The following is a 20,748-nucleotide window of genomic DNA, read 5'->3' on the forward strand; positions in this document are numbered from 1 at the left end:
GACTAAATTTGGATATATTACATTAAACCATAGTCCAACCAATAATCAATATAACGAAAATATACTGATTTTCTAAAGTCAATATCTCAGTCAGTGCCAGAAAGATCAAGTATGCAATTTTTTTTATAATGTTAAGGCTATAACCTATAACGATTACATGCCTCAAACATCTCATATTAGCTGATCAGTTGTTGCTTATTTTAATATTTACAGTTGTCAATCATGAAAAACTTTGAGGAAAACTTCCAACCATATTCTTTTCGTTTCATGACAATGCTTCCGCTCACACTGCACAACTACTCTGTGAAACTAGACTTGAAGAAATGCCACTCTAATCCTACTTTCTAAACCTGGCTCCATTCGACTACCACCTGTTCCTCAATCTGACTTGAAACCTTTGTGAGATGCAGTACACCAGTAACTGAGATGTTAAGACTGCTCCAAAGGAGAAATTCCACAAGCAATACAAAACCTTTTATTTTAATGACATAAAATACCATGAGAACTTTATAACAAGTTTATTATGATCAAAAATAAATGTTTTTTGGCTTTACTGGTGTCTCTCTTAACATGTCATTTTTGTAAAACAGAACTAGAACAAAACCCTGCTGTTAAGAAGTGCCTTGTGTGGATGGTGGCTCAGGATTGGGAGTAGAGCTAAAGACAACTCATTAGTGCAGGTTCTTATATTTGTTCCATGTATGTTTTTAACATTTGTGAAAACTTTCTCTGTGAATATTGGCACAGTTTCTTTGCAGCCCTTGTCAATTTTCGTAAAGTGTTTAACTCGGTTGATCGAATTGCCCTGTGGGACATCCAGAGACTTCACGGGATCACCCTGAAGTTGTTGGATGTCATGGGCTGCCTGTACACTGGTATGTGAGGGCTATGCAGAGAGAAGGCAGAACCTCTGAGTTCTTCCCAGTTGATTCTGGGGTTCGTCAAGAGGTAGGTTCTTGCTCTTACTCTGTTCAATGCCTGCATGGACTGGGTGCTGGGCAGGGTCATGGGGTACAGCGGCAGTGGGGCATCTGTTAGTGAAGAAAGATTCACTCTTGACTTTGCCGCCAACGATGTGATCTTCGCTAACTCAATGAAGGTTCTGATCGGGGCTTGCGAGTGTTCTGAATAAATACCAAGATCCAGGCCTTTAACACTAGAATCCCTGAAGCCTACGAAAAAACTCATAATCCCGGACCACCTTAAATTCCTTCGCACCTCTCCATTGACGTCTTTTGTTTTGTAAATGTGTCGATCAGCACAAGCAGCAAGCAGCCTGCTATCCTACCCCCAAAGCAGAAAGGGCAAAAAGTTCTCCCAGCTCAAGTCTTGTTTATCTTGGTGTGAGGTGCCTGGAGTTGCATAGGGTAAATAAAATAGTTATTTGGAACATATGCTTTTCATGTGTGTTTCATGTCAAGAAAGAAATATGTAAAGGTAGGATGACAGGAAATGCAAGAAATGTTGAACACATAGCTAAAACAGAAAGTTTGTGCATGTTATAAGTACTAACAATTTCTTTTTCTTCAGTTATTTTCTTGAATAAAAGCGCACTTGTTTTGTTATAAATGTACCTTTTGTGAAATTTTTATTTGATATTTGGACTTCAGTCTTCATACATTATACAGTTCATTTCCAAATGTTGTTAGTACTATAACATGCAAAAACTTACTGTAAATATCTTTAGCAGTTTGTCATCTTATCATGAGGTTTGCTCATCTTGATGTAGTTTTTCATGATTGGCATTCGTGTCTAAACAATACAGCAGCTTGTAGTTCCAAAGTAAAAAAATTAGTACTAAAGAAATCAAGAACTCATGGTCAAAAGCAAATTTAAGATATAAGGTGCTTGCTTTTATTTTTAGACTTTGGTCAATTGACGCTTGCCCAGTAGGATACAATGAAATAGTAAGTTACTTCACTTATAAGGCTTTATCTGAGAATCCCAAAAACTGATAAGCAGAAATTTCTTAACTTTCTATTAAATGTCATTGTATGACATTGTAAGCATTTATAAAATAATGACCCCCTGCTTTCTCTCTTGAACTTTCCAACACTCAATATACAGCAAGCAATACATAAACTGTGCCTTGGTGAATGCACTGATGAGGAGATAAATTGAAAGACCAGAGAACCACCACAGCATTTATATTTCCTTCTTTTTGCTACCCTTAAAATATTTCATAAAATTGTTTGTTGCAACTGTTATAATTTAATAGTAAACAATTGTTAATTGTATTTACTTTCACATTTAAAAATAGATCAAAATCCAAGAAATATGGCGAAGAACAATATTAAAATAAGGTGGTAAATGCAAGAAGAGTACAGCACATATGAACAGAATTATTGCATGCTGTTATGAGGGCATCCTTAAAAGCAAGAAAATCAGGGCAGTTACATGAAACTGTCTGCCAAGCCTGAATTAATCTTAGCATTCAAAAGTGTACAATGAATTCAGTGCTAATTGTCACAATCTTATGCAAGCAGAAGAATCACTTTGTTTAATTTTTTCATAACAGTGTTACTTGATCCAATAGAATAAGAGAAACCAAAGGTTCTGTACTGAGAGAAAAATCGAGAACAACCTTTTAGATTTCTGAAAATCATAAATGCATGTCTGATAACCTTTTATTTTTTTATATTTTTTATACTGTATTTATTACAAGATAATATTCAACAGAAATATATTTTTCTTGCCATTTATCACAGATAAAGCCATGCTTTACATAATGATTCAAAAGGATTAGATAAAAGATGTTTCAAAAAGATTAGATATAAGATGTGCTATTTTTGATGGTTTATATATTAACATAACTTTAATACCTGCTCATAGATGATAACTTAAAGAGGCAGCCAAAAGAACATAAAAATGCATAACGCTCCATACCCGCACAGAATTGTCCTGGCTGGATGTTGCAAGTACAAATTCATTATCAGGGTGCCAGTCCAGACCATGAATCTTAGACAAATGTGCAGCTACATACTCTACTGCTGTGTTGGGTTTCTGAAAATAAAATTTAAAAAATGTCAGCATAAGAAAACATTTGCTACAGCTTTAGTTACAAGTTCCCACATCCTCTTAATCTTCTAAAAAATTATCTTTCCTTTTTCTAAACAAATGCTTTTTATTGTTTCTCTCAAACAGCGGTTACTCAACTGCTTTTACACCAAGCTGCAGGATGTGGGATGGGAAGGGGTCAGATGTCCATGTGTTACCCAATAAGGAAAGTATGACATTAGATGTTTATTTATTTAATTCGCTAGGGATAATATTCTTTATTTACCCATACAACGCAAGTGCTGTCCCCCTGTACCTGAATACATCAGTAGGTCTCATTATATGCTACCAGCATTTGCCCCCACCCAATCTCAGACTTCTCCCCAGTACGTATACCGCAGCAAGGACCCTGTCCTAACAGCATAGACACATTTGTGATATGTCTGTTGTGAGAGAATATTTTAAAGGTAACATTAGTTAAGTATTTTGGTTTCCAGTGCAGAGTGAAATAAATATTTGTTTTAACAAATTTCATGAAGAACAACTATTGAAATAGTTATGTACACAAAAGATAAGTACTGTATGTAGCAGAGAAAGGCTGATGCCATATACAAAATGTACTCAGAGATCAGCAGATGTCCTGTAAACGACGATTGGACAGTTGTCAAATACACAGAAATTTCAGGGATAATAGCTAAACATAAAGATAGAAGAACATAAGTTTAATAAAAATAGACGTTTATTTTCTAAGTTATCAGACGTGTAAACCTCGAACCAACCAGAGAAAAATGTATGCATTGATTGATACTGTATGTTAATTCAATTGTTTATAAAATGGACCTCTACCCTTTGTTTACTGATCATTTAGTGATCATTCTGCCAATGATTTGAAGGAGGATTTGCTTTTCTGCAAATATGTAACTATCAGAGAGCCACTGCACATTAAGTATTCAAAATGGTTGACAATTCCTTGAAAGAGGTTCATCTGAAATTGATAGATTGTGTTGGGATCTGTACAGATTAAATTCATGCAATGGCTGGGAAACAAAACATATTGCAAAAACTCATCAAGTGTATTTCTCCTAAAGTCTAATTGACACACTGTATGATACCCAGAGATATACTTACATCTAAATAGCTTAGGTTCAAGTTGAGTAATGTAGTGACAGATGCAAATGTTATAGTAAACTATAACCCCAATTCCAAAAAAAGTTGGGATGCTGTGTAAAATTTGCAAATCTCATAAACTCATATTTTATTCACAATACAACATAGAAAATATATCAAATGTTCAAACTGAGAAAATAGAATAAGGTCATTGTGAATTTTATGTCAGCAACACATCTCAAAAAAGTTGGGACAGGGCCATATTCACCACTGTGTAGCATCCCCTCTTCTTTTAACAACAGGCTGCAAATGTCTGGGAACTGAGGAGACCCGGTGCTGGACTTTTGGGAGAGGACTGTTGTCCCATTCTTGTCTGATGTTGAATTCTAGCTGCTCAACAGTCCTGGGTCTTCTTTGTCATAATTATCATTTCATGATGCGCCAAATATTTTCAATTGGTAAAAGGTCTGGACTGCAGGCAGGTCAGTTCAGCACCCAGACTCTTATACTACAAAGCCATACTGCTGTTATTGATGCAGTATGCAGTTTAGCATTGTCTTGCTCTGAAATATGTAAGACCTTCCCTGAAAAAGATATCTGGATGGGAGCAAATGTTCCTCTAAAACCTGTATATACCACCTTTCAGCATTGATGGTGCCCTTCCAGATGTGCAAGCTGCCAATTCCATAGGCACTAATGCACCCCTATACCATCAGAGATGCAGGCTTTTGAGCTGAGTGCTGAAAACAATCCGGATGGTCCCTCTCCTCTTTAGTCTGGATGATGTGGTGTTCATGTTTTCCAAAAGGAATTTCAAATTTCGATTCGTCTGAGCACAGAACAGTTTTCCACTTTGCCTCAGTTCATTTTAAATGAGCTTTGGCCTAAAGAAGACAGCGGCATTTCTGGATTAAGTTCACATATGGCTTCTTCTTTGCATAATAAAGTTTCAACCTGCATATGTGGCACCGTAAACTGTGTTCACTGACAGTGATTTCTGGAAGTGTTCCTCAGCTTATGCAGTGATTTCTATGACAGAATAATTCCTGTTTTTAATGCAGTGCTGCCTGAGGGCTCGAAAATCACAGGCATCCAATATTGATTTTCAGCTTTGACCCTTGCACACAGAGATTTCTCCAGATTCTCTGAACTTTTTGATGATATTATGTACTATAGATGATTAGATATTCAGTCTTCACAATTTTACATTGAGGAACATTATTCTGAAATTGTTCCACAATCTGTAGACACAGTTTTTTGCAAATTGATGAACCTCTACCCATCTTTACCTCTGAGAAGCTCTCTCTAAAATGCTCTTTTTATACCCAATCATGTTACTGACCTGTTGCAAATTAACCTAATTAGTTACAAAATATAAAATGTTCTATGTTCTATATTAAATATGGGTTTCTGAGATTTGCAAATCATTGCATTCTGTTTTTATTTACATTTTACACAGCATCCCAACACTTTTGGAATTGGGGCTGTATATTAAAACAAGACAGCCGAAGCTCAGATGTTTTCTGCACATTGCAAGGATATGGAATCGAAACAGTCAATGTTTTATTTTAAGGTGCCCCAAGTTATTATAATAATGACACCTTCCTAATGAAACATGCATACCTCTTAGTGACATGTTTCTGAAACTCAGTAAACTAAATTTAAAGTTAAATGGCAGAAACAAACAACTTTCTCAGCTTGCAGATACAATTATATCCGTCACAAGAAAACTGAAAATCTGGAGGCTACAAGTGAAATGGGAATGTAGACTTATTTGAGAGCTTACTCATTGATTTACTCATTGAGCTTGAAATAACTCAATGAGTTCAATACACTGCGTAATGCAGTGATTCCTTGTGTGCAAGATCACATCTCAGCCCCACCAAAATATTTTCAGAGGTATTCTTCAGTGGAGGATCATGCAGTATATTAATGAACCACAGATCCTTTTAGTGTATCATCAGGTACTGATTACAGCACTGCAGAACAGGAACAGTTAATTGATGTGAAATCTGATTCAACAATAATGCTTCAGTTCATGTCCAAGACCTTGGCTGCATTGGAAAGAAGGGGTTCCCACGGCTAGAGCAGACAACCCTGGCCATACTAATATGTCCCAAGGGGATAAAAAGCTTAAAAACCTACCGAATACCAAAGCAGCAGGGGGATCAAATAAAAAAAACATTTCTTCAGCACTTCTGAGGCATGCTTACGACTAGGGATATAATGATATAGAATTTCTGAATTAGATACCAATGCCAGTGAAGTTTTATAATACAGTAATCCCTCCTCCATCGCGGGGCTTGCGTTCCAGAGCTACCCGCAAAATAAGAAAATCCGCGAAGTAGAAACCATATGTTTATATGGTTATTTTTATATTGTCATGCTTGGGTCACAGATTTGCGCAGAAACACAGGAGGTTGTAGAGAGACAGGAACTTTATTCAAACACTGCAAACAAACATTTGTCTCTTTTTCAAAAGTATAAACTGTGCTCCATGACAAGACAGAGATGACAGTTCTGTCTAACAATTAAAAGAATGCAAACATATCTTCCTCTTCAAAGGAGTGCGCATCAGGAGCAGAGTCTGTCAGAAAGACAGAGGAAAGCAAACAAATCAATAGGGCTGTTTGGCTTTTAAGTATGCGAAGCACCGCCAGTACAAAGCTGTTGAAGGCGGCAGCTCACACCCCCTCCGTCAGGAGCAGGGAGAGAGAGAGAGACAGAGAAAAACAAAGTCAAAAATCAATACGTACCCTTTGAGCTTTTAAGTATGCGAAGCACCGTGCAGCATGTCGCTTCAGGAAGCAGCTGCACAGAAGATAGCAACGTGAAGATAATCTTTCAGCATTTTTAGACGAGCATCCGAATCGTCTAGGTGTGCGAACAGCCCCCCTGCTCACACCCCCTATGTCAGGATCAGAGAAAGTCAGCGCAAGAGAGAGAGAGAAAAGTACGTTGGGTAGCTTCTCAGCCATCTGCCAATAGCGTCCCTTGTATGAAATCAACTGGGCAAACCAACTGAGGAAGCATGTACCAGAAATTAAAAGACCCATTGTCCGCAGAAACCCGCGAAGCAGCGAAAAATCCGCGATATATATTTAAATATGCTTACATATAAAATCCGCGATGGAGTGAAGCTGCGAAAGGCGAAGCGCGATATAGCGAGGGATCACTGTAATATCTCTGTTGGGGTGCCCAAATTTATGTACCTGTCTAATTTTGTTATGATGCATAGTGCATATTTTCTGTTAATCCAATAAACTTAATGTCACTGCTGAAATACTACTGTTTCCCTAATGCATGTCATATATTAAAAGGAAGTTGCTACTTTGAAAGCTCAGCCAATGATAAACAAAAATCCAAAGAATTATGAGGGGTTCCAAAACTTTTTCATATGACTGTATGTATGTATATATATATATATATATATATATATATATATATATATATATATATATATACACATACATACATACAGTAGACCCCCGCAAAGTCGTGGTTCAGGGTTCGCGGATTTTTCCTTGCAACCTAACTAATAATTGTTAACGGAAACTGCAAATATCTCCGCAATTTTTTATGGCTTTTTCGTGGCAATACTGCACTGTAGAGAGAATAGGAAGCAACCGTAGAGGAAAACGCAGCTTGGGATGGTGAAAGTAGCCAATCCGAGAGTGTACTCTACTAGAATTTGAAACTGTAACTCCCAGCAGTCCCTGCAGTGGCTCCGATTGGTGGTCTGCTGATGGTGCAGGGGCTGTTGGGGTCAAAGGATGTCAGCGCGGCTTTTATAATGGGGGCCGGTGACCAAAAGAAAAAAAAAGATTTTGTAATTTGTGTTTCAAGTTCCTGTCTCTCTGCCTGCCCCTGTTGGGTTACCTGAACTTATTCGTTTTGTCCTGGATCGTTTCATGGTTGGGGTCTGAATTGTCTGTGGTCTTCCTGTGTGCATGAGGACTAAGTGGATTAATTGCTATCCGGCGAACAAAGGAGCACCCCTGAACCTGTCCACCCGTCTTCACCATTTCAGAAACTAGCAGAAGGACATTCCCATTCAACGCACGGATCGCTGGACTATCTTCATTATTACATTTTTTCCGTTTCCATTTTTCACGGATTTTACTGTATGTGTTTTGTTGTATTTAATGTATTATCGCCGTAAGGGGAACAGGGGTGGTATCATTGTTTTCATTACATTCTTTATTTGCTGACTGATTACCAGTTTCCTTTGTTTTTGTCTCTGTGAGTGCATGCGTACAGGTCGGGTCAAGGCTGGGTGCGTCCCTGGAGTCTCCACCATAAAAATAAATAAATCACCGTCTTCTCGACAGTGTGAATCTTAGCAGTACCGGACCACTACAGCGTTATCATTTCTCCTTGCTGCTGATTGACTGCTGCCCTATGACGCCTCTCCAGCTGAGTGTTCTCATGTTTTCGGTTTTGTTCTTCTTAATCCTTAAACTGCCGCAACCGGTCATTTCCCAGCACATGGGAGCCGAGTATATTCGGAGACGTACATTCATTGAGCAGCCAGCTCATGACCACTGCTATTGTCGGTTCCCAGTGCAATTTACCAGCACGGCAGAGCTGACAGTCAGTGCCACACATTCCTTGAGCAGCCAGCTCATGACCACTACCGGCCCCTGCAGCACTGTAGTCTCACTGTGTCTGGGATTGAACCGCTGCACTAGACTAGCCTGCCAGCATCAGCGTTTACCTCTGTGTGCTTGTGTGCAGCCAGTTCAAGCGCAGTTGGCTCAGTGATTTACTGAATTTCATCAATGGCGTCAGTTGCACCTTGTACATATTGTTCCAGTAGTTTTTTAAATAGTTTTTACAGTTCATTGGCAGTGTGTAAAATGATCAGTGTTGCAGTAATTGTGATGCTCTTTGCATGAAAAAAATGTATTCCATTAAAATTTCACTTTTTCTTTGTGAATTGTGATGTTTACTTAAAAAGTGCAGCAAAAAAGTATTTGGCGTCCAGGGATGCATTAACCCCCAAGTATGTGGCAGTTTAAGGGTTAAAGCCCCAAGATGCCATCGAAACGCCCAGCACCTTCTAAGACTTCTGGCATTGAAAATGCGCTTGCATGAATTACAGTACATATAGCGGTAACATCGGTATTTTACATTCTACCACTGCGGGTGACATATCAGTACAGTACTCTACAGTATACGGGTTTACCTTTATATTCTTTTTTTTTTTGGTAATGTATTAAGCTGTGGTTGAAATGAAATTAAAGTGTTTAGGGGGCCTTATTTAGGGTTTAAACTATAAAAATAGGCATTTTTTTTAACCACATCCAAAATTCGTGGGTGCTCTAGGAACATAACCCTCGCGAATTTTGGGGGTGTACTGTATATTATAAAAGAAAATCTTGAGACGAGTTGGGACAAGACTATTACTATTTCCAAGAGATTTTTTCCAAGTCCCACAAGATGAGACTATTGCAAGAGATTTTTAAAATCTCAAGACTATTTCCAAGAGATTTATTCAAGTTCAGCCCTCCTTTCAACCATTTTCAAACAAGACCACGGCCCTCTCAACTCTCATTCATGTGAATGCTTTTGTCAATTCTCATTCTCACGCCTCTGCTCTCAGCTCTTATAAATTATGTTTTCCTCATTTTAAGTCGTTTACGAAAAGTCCACAGTTTCATCCTTCAGAATTTGTGTACATACAATCTATTCGTAACCTTCGTTGAAGTCCTTAAATGGACAATAATTTTATACATTCTAGATGACATGTCAATGACTAAGCAAAGAAGAAAAGAGGCCCAAAAGTATTGGAGAGAAAAGAATTAAAAAAAAGAACATTAATAATCTAAGTGCAAATTCGGAAAATAAGGAAAGTAATTCTGACATGAAGAATTTTAACAGGCGACAAGAAAGGTAATGTAGTACATCTTCCCGTGGAAAGCATTAGACACCAAAGGAGATCTTGAGGCGCTATTTGTATTAAAACTTTTACAGTTTCCCGTTAGAATAGCTTTTGCAAAGACAATTAACAAATCACAGGGACAAACATTCAAAAAGCTTGGTTTATTTATTAGAGAGAATCAAAATTCAAAGCGATATTGACGAAAAGTTAATTCCAAATATTGTTTTTACTGAAGTTATACAGTAAAAGTGTACAGTAAGTTTAAAAAGTATTTGCGTGTTAATTTCAAAGCCAAACAGAACGAAAACATATAACGCAACATGAAACATAATTTTCTTTCAATTTATTACGTTTTGCTATGATTAATTGCATGCTGTAATGTAAAATAGTTAAGTCTATTAAGCATATGTAACAATTCCCATGAAAATAACTATCTGTTTTAATTGTACTTCTGCTTCCCCATACAAGAGAGGCAGAGCCGTGAAGTGGCTAGCACATAGCGCCCGCACCCGGGGTTGGCGAGTGAAGCCAGGAGTGGGCACAGCCCCCAATGTGTAATATATATACTGTATATACTCAATATATACTTTTACAGTGGAACCTCGAGATACGAGCACCTCTGTATACGAGAAATTCAAAATACGAGGAAAGTATGAGCGAAAAATTCAGCTCTAAATACGAGCATTGGTTCGCGTAACGAGCCACGAGCCAGGCTGTGGGTATAGCTCGCGGCTTAGCAAGGGGGCGTGGTAGCAGTTGTGAGCCGCGATCTGCGGTGTCTGCGTTTCTCACTTAAGTGCACAGGTGGGAAACTGCCCACATCCATGATTGTTCCTGTGGCTGATGGGCTGCAGCTGCCATGTCCTCCCCGCATATATAGAGAAGCGCGAGCCGGTTAAGGGGGGAGAAAAAGTAAAAGAAAAGAGAGAGAGAGAGAGAGAGAGAGAGAGGGGGGGGGCAGGCAGGCAAGTGCAGGCTCGCGTGTAGCTGAACAGGCGAGCCAAACAGCTGAAGCAGGACGGTGTAGAGAAGGTCAGCTGCATTAAGAGTGTCTCGCCTGTTGCAGAGCCCGCATGGGAGAAGCAGGTGAGACGCTAACAGAGAAGAAGCACCGGGGATTGTCATCTGTTTTTAAACACTGCTTCTTGTTGACGTTTTAACCTCGTGTTAAAGGATTGTTATTCTTGTGTATTTTAAACCTCCACTTCACAACTGTTTTAAGGATTATTTATTTAAAGATTTATTGAATGCTCTACTGCACTTTGGACACCTGTTTTGATTCTTTTAATAATCAGTTATATTATTTACCAGTGTTATTTATTAAAGGTAGACTACAGTATATATAATTTATCAGTGTTATTTGTTAGGAAAATTGATTTTTATGTTAATATATTTGGGGTGCAGAACGGATTAACTGGATTTCCATTATTTTCAATGGGGAAGTTTGTTCTAGATACGAGAAATTCACTATACAAGCTCAGTTCTGGAACGAATTAAACTCGTATCTAGAGGTTCCACTGTATATATATTTCTCTCACTAAAGAATCCTGTGAATTTAAGTCATTATGGACAAAATAAACAAACATTTACTCAATATTAATTATACCCTAAACCAACCTCACACCTCCACCATTTGCAGATTTCAATGATTAACTATTTCACTGGCACTATAATTAACTAGAGTGACCAACGTTCCAGTGAAAGGGACAGTCCCGAATTCATGCTATGTGTCCCACTAAATACTTGAATAATTATCAAAATGTCCTAGTTTTAACAGGCTACTTTTCAGAGCTGCAAACATCATCACAATACATTTACAACAGGACTGATTAGGAACTTGTGTTAAACTTGAACAGCATCACGAGGACCAAGAAGCACACAAAAACAGACAGTATACTGCCATTTATATATTTTTCCACTTTAAACACTGTGCGCAATCATGTTTTTACTTGTGAAAGTGTTTTGTTTTTTTCCTGTGTCTTATTTACCATCAGTGTACCACATTCAGCTGCTATTCACTAAGGTCAGCTACTGTAATAAAGTTTGCCTTTCATTTCTGTTACTCCTTAATATTTGCCACAAGTGAATAGCCTTGCAAGTCTCATTTCATGAAAATTATAACAACCAGATATGCTCAAGCAAACAAGGAATTAATTACAAAACTTTTTTTAGGTTATGTTAATTGACTATTGCAAACTGTCACTGAGTATGAATACGGTGTATGGGTGTATGTGTTTATGTGCATGTGTGAGAGTGGTCCCTTTGATGTACTAGAGTCCTGTCAAGTCCTGCTTTCAGGCTTTTACCTCGTCCTGACGAGATAGCCTTTGGCCCCATGACCCTTAAATGGATCGAGAAGGTTCTAGAACACACCAAGTGAATTCATTCTATTGACAGCTACAATGCCTCCAAAGCCTTCAAACACACCTAATTCTTATGCCATGCATTCCTAACTTGTTTTACCATTTGTCCCAACTTCATAGCTCCCTGTATGGAATACAACTTGTCAAGTTTTACATTAATTCATTATTTCAGAATTCCTGTTAAACAGCCTTTGTTTTGCTGTTTTCAAGGTTTCTTGCATGAGAGATCAGACTTGTTCTTCCTTATGCATGTGAAAAAGTCCAGAACTTGACAATTACTTGGGTTGTTGCAACCTGTCCTCAATAAATTTGTAATTGTGAGACAGCATTACATTTTTCAACGTACTGTACCTTTGAAATATATCACATTTGCTTTTACTCCTGGGTTATACAAAAGAACATTATTTTGCCTTTAAAAAAAAATGAATGACATATAGTCACTGTTTGCAAATTCATTATTAGCAAAGTTATAAGCCATTTTGATTGTCCTGCTAACTGCAAGTTTTGGCGTTTACACTTCTCTGTTAACAAAGTGCACATTATATTAACAGAGTTTGTCAATCCATTAGGCAACATAAGCATTTTTTGAATGACTCTTCAGTTAGTCAAGAAACCAATTCCTGAGCACAAAAATGCATTGAATGCAAACACGGAAAACATTATTCCCACAGTGCTGTGCGTTTGAATGAAACACAGGTTTCTGCTTGAAGAAGGGGGGGGGTCAGATTTTCAGTTCAGTTGCACAGCATTATGGGAATTATGTCTTCCATGTTAATATTCAATGGTGCTATTTTCAGGAAATGTTAATAAAATTTTAGCAAAAAATGCACACATTTAGACTATACAAATAGATATCGGACATGTGGAGTATGCGATACAAGTTATGGGAGATTTTTTTTCTTTAATCCATGGATAATTTTTACATCCTTTAGCACTGTCCAGCACTGGTCACTTATCGACACAGTTGAGTTTAAATATTCAATATTTAATTACTCCATGAAAATATGAGATTAAAATTGTTTCTCAGCCCCCACTACAGACTACATGGGGCAAGTAGCATTTAAAAATATATCATTTTTGGGTGGAGTGTCATGAACAGCGGATTCCCAAAGGTTTTCATATTCTTCATATTATGTAAGGTGGTTAGCTCGCAGATAGCAAAACAAGTCATTTGTCACCCTGCCTTTAAAGACAACTGATTTGCAACATAGTCTGCAGAATGTCGTCTATGAGTAACATCCGTCTTTTCAAAGCCAAACCACCTTGTCTAGCAATTAAATCTAACAAAGTAGATTGCAAGGATGGTGGTGTCTGTATTTTGTTTCCTGGTGCTATGTAATCATTCATTTTTAACTAGATATGCTAGCTTAATTTGCGTAGGAGTGATCATGGATGCCTATACTAGCATACTAAATACACTCTCAATGCACATGTGCAGTAGTTTATCCTACTAGGCTACATGCAGTCTTGCTACATCAGATGTGTTTGGAGACAACCAGGAGTAAATTTTGCTTAAAACTGTGTAGGAACAATTAGATGGCTCACTGACTATCAGATTTTTAAACCAATCCAACGCCTCATGAAAGTGGTGCTCAAAGTAGGGGAAGTGATTTTGAACTGTAAAGAATGGAGGTGCTTTTGTTAATTTGATCCAACAGCGGTCAGAAAAATAAGATGTTCTAGCTGCTTTTACAGCATTATTATATGTAGACATCAATTCAATTCAACTGTTCCAAGTGCTCATTTAGCTGGAAGGCTTTCCATGCTCTTTCAGCTTTCCTACATTTTTTCTTTAAAGCCCATATCAGTGAGCCAGGAGTAACAGTACATTTTTGCTTAGCTTTAAACAGTACTGAGGCAACAAAATCCAGAGTGGACTTAAGATATATTATTAAAATGATCTGGATTATTTAATTGAAGCATGATCTTGAAACACTGAAGAGAAATTCACAGCACTCTCATTACTAAATAAACAAGAAAGATATCCCTGTTTACCAGACATAGGAGTATATTGTACTGTAGACAAACATTAAAATTTAGACATTTATGATCAGACATCACATAGTCCATTTTGTAATGTTAAAAGGGGATACATCAAGTGCAAAAAACAAATCTAGCGTATAACCCCAAATATGGGTAAAGCCAGGTACATGCTGCACTAAGCTGAAGGACTAAATATTTAATGAATGTTTAAAAATTAAGGATCAATGGTTACATCTATATGGAAGTTAGAATCCCCATAATGATAATTCTACCACTTAAGTATCTTAACAAATAAGCAGCAATTCACATCTGGGCAACATTCAGTGTCAATAATGGCGCTTCAGCGATAACTATCCAATGTGAATCCATCCCCGAGACTGAAAGTGTGCCATTAAGAAAGACAAACTGGGTATTTGGTAAAGCACACAGCTGGTATCCTTTAAAAATGGCTGAATCTCACAACAGTAGTTTGCGTTTTGCTTTTTTTTCCATTTTTTTCCTCTCAAAACAACAAACGATGTAGCTCTAGGTGTTTTGACGCATATCAATACTCAAGCACATTTTTGGTTTGGAAAATTGATATATTCGGTAAGTTTTAAGGCTTTCATCACATTGGGACTCCAGTTCCCATTAGCTCCATTATAAAACAGAAGAGTGGCCTAGTTGTTTTTTTTTTATTTATTTATAAAACGTTTTAATTTTGAGCGTAATTTCATGTGGTAACATAATATACTGTATTTCATGATGGTGAAGAAATACCAAACATATCCTTTAAGGCTACCTATGTGAATAAAATGTATCTTTGTTAAATAAAACTTGTCAATTTAAGATTATTTCAGGCCTATTATAAAACTGCCTTTATTCTGATGTTTTCAAGCTACCAGACATAAGTACTTACAACTGAGTACTAATGGAGATTTCTAATTTGAATTGGACAGCAAAAAATACTTTTAACTGTGTCTCATTTGTCCAAATACTATCCAGATATAGGTTGTTTGTGTTTTCACTAAGATTGGCATATATTATTTTGTTACACCAATCACAAAAATGTCTGGGCAACTTGGACATCTTGAAACACTAGTTTGTTTTTTTTTTGTCCTAGAGCAGCTGGGATAGACACCCACACCCAACAATTCAAATGATAAGTTGGTTATATAATGGATGGGTGACTGAAAGCATAAGTGTAGCAATGTTCTTTACTATCAGAGGGTAAATGTGTTGTTTTTCTTTGTACAGCACTTTGGTCAGCCTTGAGGTTGTTTTTAAAGTGCTTTATGAATACATTAAATAAAAAATAAATAAATAAATAAATGCAAAGCGTTTATTTACCAGGGTCACATATTACTGTTGTATCAAATGGCAACTAATCTGTCCATCATTTAAATGGCCTCATTCAAATACGTAACACTATAAATTAAAACTACAGCAACTGACAGCTGAATGGTCATATCATCAGGAGTCAGAGCAAGCACAGATCGGTTATTTTTTTATTTATGAACAAATTCCATAAATGGATGAATGTGTTTACATAAGGAAAGCTTTATTTTTGACTTGAGGTTGATTCTTGAGTAACTGCAACTTCAACAGCTTCTCTCTGTGTCTTTTCTACAGTGGAATTCTCTCTCTTTTTGGATGTGCTCACGCTTGCCATTTCCATCTTTTTCCACCCCATAACACAGGTTGAGAATGCTGGTCTAAGAAAATAAAAAGACTCTTCATTCAGTTCTCAGTTGTTTCCAAAAATGAATTTAATGTGTGTAATGTATTTAAGCTCAAGAAGTAAGATGTTTCTTGCAAGCTTTGAATGGTAGAACTCCACTGTTTGATCATGAAGATTGAAGTATCTAAGATAAGCCAGGCTAAGTCACATCCATGCTGTATTCGTCTGAAAGTCTGTAGGACCATCCTGCTATTTGTCTGTGACCTGGTTATGTTTTAGATTAACCTGTTATCACTATTGCACTGATTAAGTATGCCTAGATTATCCCTTTGTTCGTGTTAAAATATGGTCTTAAAAGCTAAAAAGAAAGCTACTCTAAGAGTAAAGACTAAATATATATAAATACAATTTCTTTAATTTGAGAAACAGAACATCAGCATCTTTGTGTTTTCTTTAACTTTTTTAACATTCAGACACAAGCAAACTTATCCTTTGTAAAAAGGGTATTGTGACTTTCATTTTTGATCATTGCATTCAAAGCTCCAAGTGCTGAGTAGTGTCATGCTTTTTCTAAAATTATAGTACTATTTTCTGAAATTTTAGCAGATAACAATAACTCAAAAAAGAAATAATTATCATCCAACCCAAGGTTACGATTACCACAGAAACTAGGAATCTAAACCTAATACAACCAGAATCATGGCATGAAAGACTGGTTTGTATGCTCCAGTTTTAATGACATAACTTCTAAAGAACCTTGTGCTGAATGTGTTACCCTTGACATTCCTTAGGGGAGGGGCTAGACAAAGATGATTCCCCAAGATGATAACCAGAACATTAGAAAAATTTTGATGAGAACAGGCCATTCAGCTTAACAAAGCTTGCCAATCTAATCCACCTAATTCCTCCAAAATAACATCAAGTCAAGTTTTGAATGTCCCTAAAGTCCTACTACTATCTTCCGTACTACTTGGTAACCTATTCCATGTGTAAATGGTTCTCTCTGTAGGAGGAAAAGTTCCAAATGTGTTCTTGTTGAACTCATTTTAAAGTAACAACCTGGATCCATGGTACTAATTCCTTTAGTAATTTAGAACACTTCGATCATTTCCCTACTTAAAGTCCATTTTCTTAAACTGAAAAGGTTCAACTCCTTTAATTATTTCACGTTCAGTAGTCAAGGTGAGACTTCACTAGCTCATTCTAAAACTTAAGCATAACCTCTTTGACTTGTACTCTACAGATCTTGCTGTATAAACTAACATTTCGTTAGCCTTCTGAATGTCTTCTGAAAATTGTCTGGAAGTTGAGAGACCACTACTACTCCAATGTGCTTTTCACAAGAGGTACTTTCAAGTTTCAGACCTCCCATTGTGTATTCAAATATACTATTTTTACTTCCAATGTGCAATACCTCATATGTACTTACATTTTTTTTTTATTTATTTTTTTTTTGTTCTTTGTTTCGCCTTATACAATTTCTTGTATTAGGAATTTGGTAGTTTTCGAATACCCCTTGGGGTCAGAGCGCAGGGTCAGCCATTGTACAGCGCCCCTGGAGCAATTACAGGTTAAGGGCCTTGCTCAAGGGCCCAGCAGAGCAGGATCTCTTTTGGCAGTGACGGGGATTTGAACCGGCAACCTTCGGGATACCAGCGCAGATCCTTAGCCTCAGAGCCACCACTCCGCCCTTACATTATGAGTGTCTGTAAATTTTTAATTTGCCATTGGGGAGAAAAATTATAATCACTCAATTAATCAATCAGTCTGTCTGTCAAATTTAATCTGACACAAATCTGCTCAAGCCTGTTTACTATCCAAATCCCTCTGTAAGGATTAAATAGATTCAACATTTTAGATTATCTTCCAATTCACCTAGTTTTGCATTATCTGCAATCTTAAACAGCTTGTTGTTTATATTACTACCCAGATCATTATATAAATTAAAAAATGACAGTAGCCCCAGCAGTGACCACTGACAAAATACACTCTCAGAATCACCTAATTCTGATGAAGATATGTGCACCATCAACCTCCTGCTTCCTATGTTTCGCCAAGTCTCCATAAATGTATACAATGCATCCCGAATTCCCACTTCTTTCAAACTGACGCCCAGCCTCTTATGTGGGACCTTATTAAACGCTTTGTGAAAATCAATATAAACAATGCCACATGCACGACTCTGATCGTATAACTAGTGCTAGTGACTTGTTAGATTTCAGCATATTTAATCTAAGCAGCTCCTTCATCTGTAAAATTTTCAGATCACTAGGTACCTCCCCTAGTACCACCTGTCACTGCTGGGAGGTTATCCAATTCCTCACATGTGAAAACATCAGAAAAATGCAGGTTTATAGCATTTGCCATTTCATTCTCTGTATATTGTACTTCCACATTAATATTCCTGATATGCTTCACCTCCTCGACTGTTCTTTAACCATTAAAACACTGAAAATATTGCACTGTATTTTCTTTTTATTATCCACAATATTTCTCTCTAACTGACTTTTATCTTCCCTAATACCCTTCTTAATGATTGCTCTCATGCTGGTCATATGACAGTGGAACAAACTAAAAATCTGTAAGCATGGATAACAAATTTGAACAAAAACAGGCACTACAAAAAATACTTTAAATGTCAACACAAATAAAAGCAACTTGAATTCAGCCTGTTAGTTCTACTTTATAATGTTCTTTTCCTACAAAATTAAAGAAATCCAAAACCATTTGCTTACTTACCCGCTTGTCCCAAATACGAACATCCCCATCATGGCTTGTAGCTAGACAATGTTGATTCCTCTTGTTCCACTTGACTTGTGATGCACCAGCTAAAAAACATAAAATGAATTACTGAGAAAACAGATGTTCAGTCAAGAGAAGAATAAATGCTGAGAAGAGTAGAAACTCTATAATCAATTTGTATCTATGTAAATGGTAATTAGAGAAGAAGAAGAGAAATATACTTTTGGACACAGAGAGGGCTGTAAGGGATGTAAAAAAAAAAAAAGTTTCTGCACTGTTTTTTAAGCTCTGTTTATTAAGAATTTCAAAAACAAATTACATCACTTTTCTACATAGTCACCTTTGTTTGCAAAGCAATTTTCCCAGACATATGACACTCTTAGGCACGACCAGTTACTACTCCTCCTGCCTTCACCGTTTCCAATGAAAATATAAAAGTGTGGAAACGTTTTGAACATCCCTTGTATTTATAGTGAGAAAAGAACTAGACAATTTTTTTTCGATTACATAGTTTCATTCAAACTAAAATTTTCCAAGAGATATTCAAAATTGAAAATCATGTGTTTGTTTTATTTAAATAACAATTAGTACATTTAAACAGTCAAGAAAACAATGAATACAGCGATGGATGTGAAAAATCAGCTTATCATTAACAGTTCGATCAGCAGTTCAAGTGTGTACAGTCAAAACCAAACAATGCAGTGAAAGAGACGAGTGGAGTTTCTCTATTGAATGAGCTTCTTGCATCAAAAGGCTGTAACTTTAACTTAGGTGTCTGCAGTAGGTTTGGATGAAGATTGGATGTCAAACAAATGTGAAGTTTGCTAAATGACTACAGCAGTTCAAAGTGGTAGCACATCCAGTTTGTTCTAGCACTTAAAACCAATATACCCAGTGAAATGGAACAAATGCAAGGAAGCATGGGATTAATGTAAACCTTATCCACAACAAACAACTTTGGCATACTCTACTCTCTGCTTCAGCGTGCATCACCCAAGGCATTATATACAGTATCCCATTACACAATATAATTAATTATGTTAGGACAAGAGCATCCCTTGTCCAGTGTCTGGTGGAAGGATCTGTCGGAGCTATTCATCATGCACCTTTCTTCATAAACAATAAAAAGAAAAATACATTTGTTTTTGCATTTCTGAGAAGGATACAGTTGTATGTTCAGTTTACAGAATATGGACAACCTTATTTTTTATTTTTTCAAGGCTTTATCTTTTTTGCCATATCGCTCTGCCTTAATTAAGAGTACATATTGTGATAAAAGTGAAAAACATTTAGACATTTGATTTGCCTGCTAGGAATTTATTTGTTCCAAGAGCAGAACTTTCTTTGTTATTATAAATACTGTATCAATAACTATAGCTAAAACGTAAGGGCTTAAAGATATATGAAGGTATATATACTGCAAAATTCATAGTTAAAAAGAAACCTTTTCGAAATAAACCTGGTTATACGTTGTCAAACTTCATAAAAGAAAAACAGAAATATACCACCTACATAGGTAATCAGACTCCATATATAAATTTTTGGTTGATCAACTATAACAGCTTTAAGTGTTTCAGCATAGAAGCCTACAGCTTAATATCTTCACTTACTCAGTATGTTAATAGTCCCTCTTGACAGATTTGCCCAAAATCACTCAAGTTTCTATGACAATACAGTAATCCCTCGCTATATCGCGCTTCGCCTTTCGCGGCTTCACTCCATCGCGGATTTTATATGTAAGCAAATTTAAATATATATCGTGGATTTTTTGCTGGTTCGCGGATTTCTGCGGACAATAGGTCTTTTAATTTCTGGTACATGCTTCCTCAGTTGGTTTGCCCAGTTGATTTCATACAAGGGACGCTATTGGCAGATGGCTGAGAAGCTACCCAACTTACTTTTCTCTGTCTCTCTTGCGCTGACTTTCTCTGATCCTGACGTAGGGGGATTGAGCAGGGGGGCTGTTCGCACACCTAGACGATAGGGACGCTCGTCTAAAAATGCTGAAAGAT

The 20,748-nt window shown here is 36.9% G+C and overlaps 1 protein-coding gene across 2 annotated transcripts in view; it reads right to left on the reverse strand.

The window, feature by feature from the left end:
* Positions 1 to 20,748, reverse strand: part of wdr59 (WD repeat domain 59) — a 250,263-nt gene that overhangs the window by 180,612 nt on the left and 48,903 nt on the right. For both annotated transcript variants that reach the window (XM_028810052.2, XM_028810051.2), the window contains exons 7-8: positions 18,734 to 18,822; positions 2,887 to 3,003 (exon numbers count right to left, since the gene is read on the reverse strand). In XM_028810052.2, coding sequence (XP_028665885.1) covers positions 2,887 to 3,003; positions 18,734 to 18,822 — 206 coding nt within the window. The remainder of the gene's footprint in view (positions 1 to 2,886; positions 3,004 to 18,733; positions 18,823 to 20,748) is intronic.

The sequence above is a fragment of the Erpetoichthys calabaricus genome, chromosome 9 (assembly GCF_900747795.2).
Source record: "Erpetoichthys calabaricus chromosome 9, fErpCal1.3, whole genome shotgun sequence".
Taxonomy (NCBI): domain Eukaryota; kingdom Metazoa; phylum Chordata; class Cladistia; order Polypteriformes; family Polypteridae; genus Erpetoichthys; species Erpetoichthys calabaricus.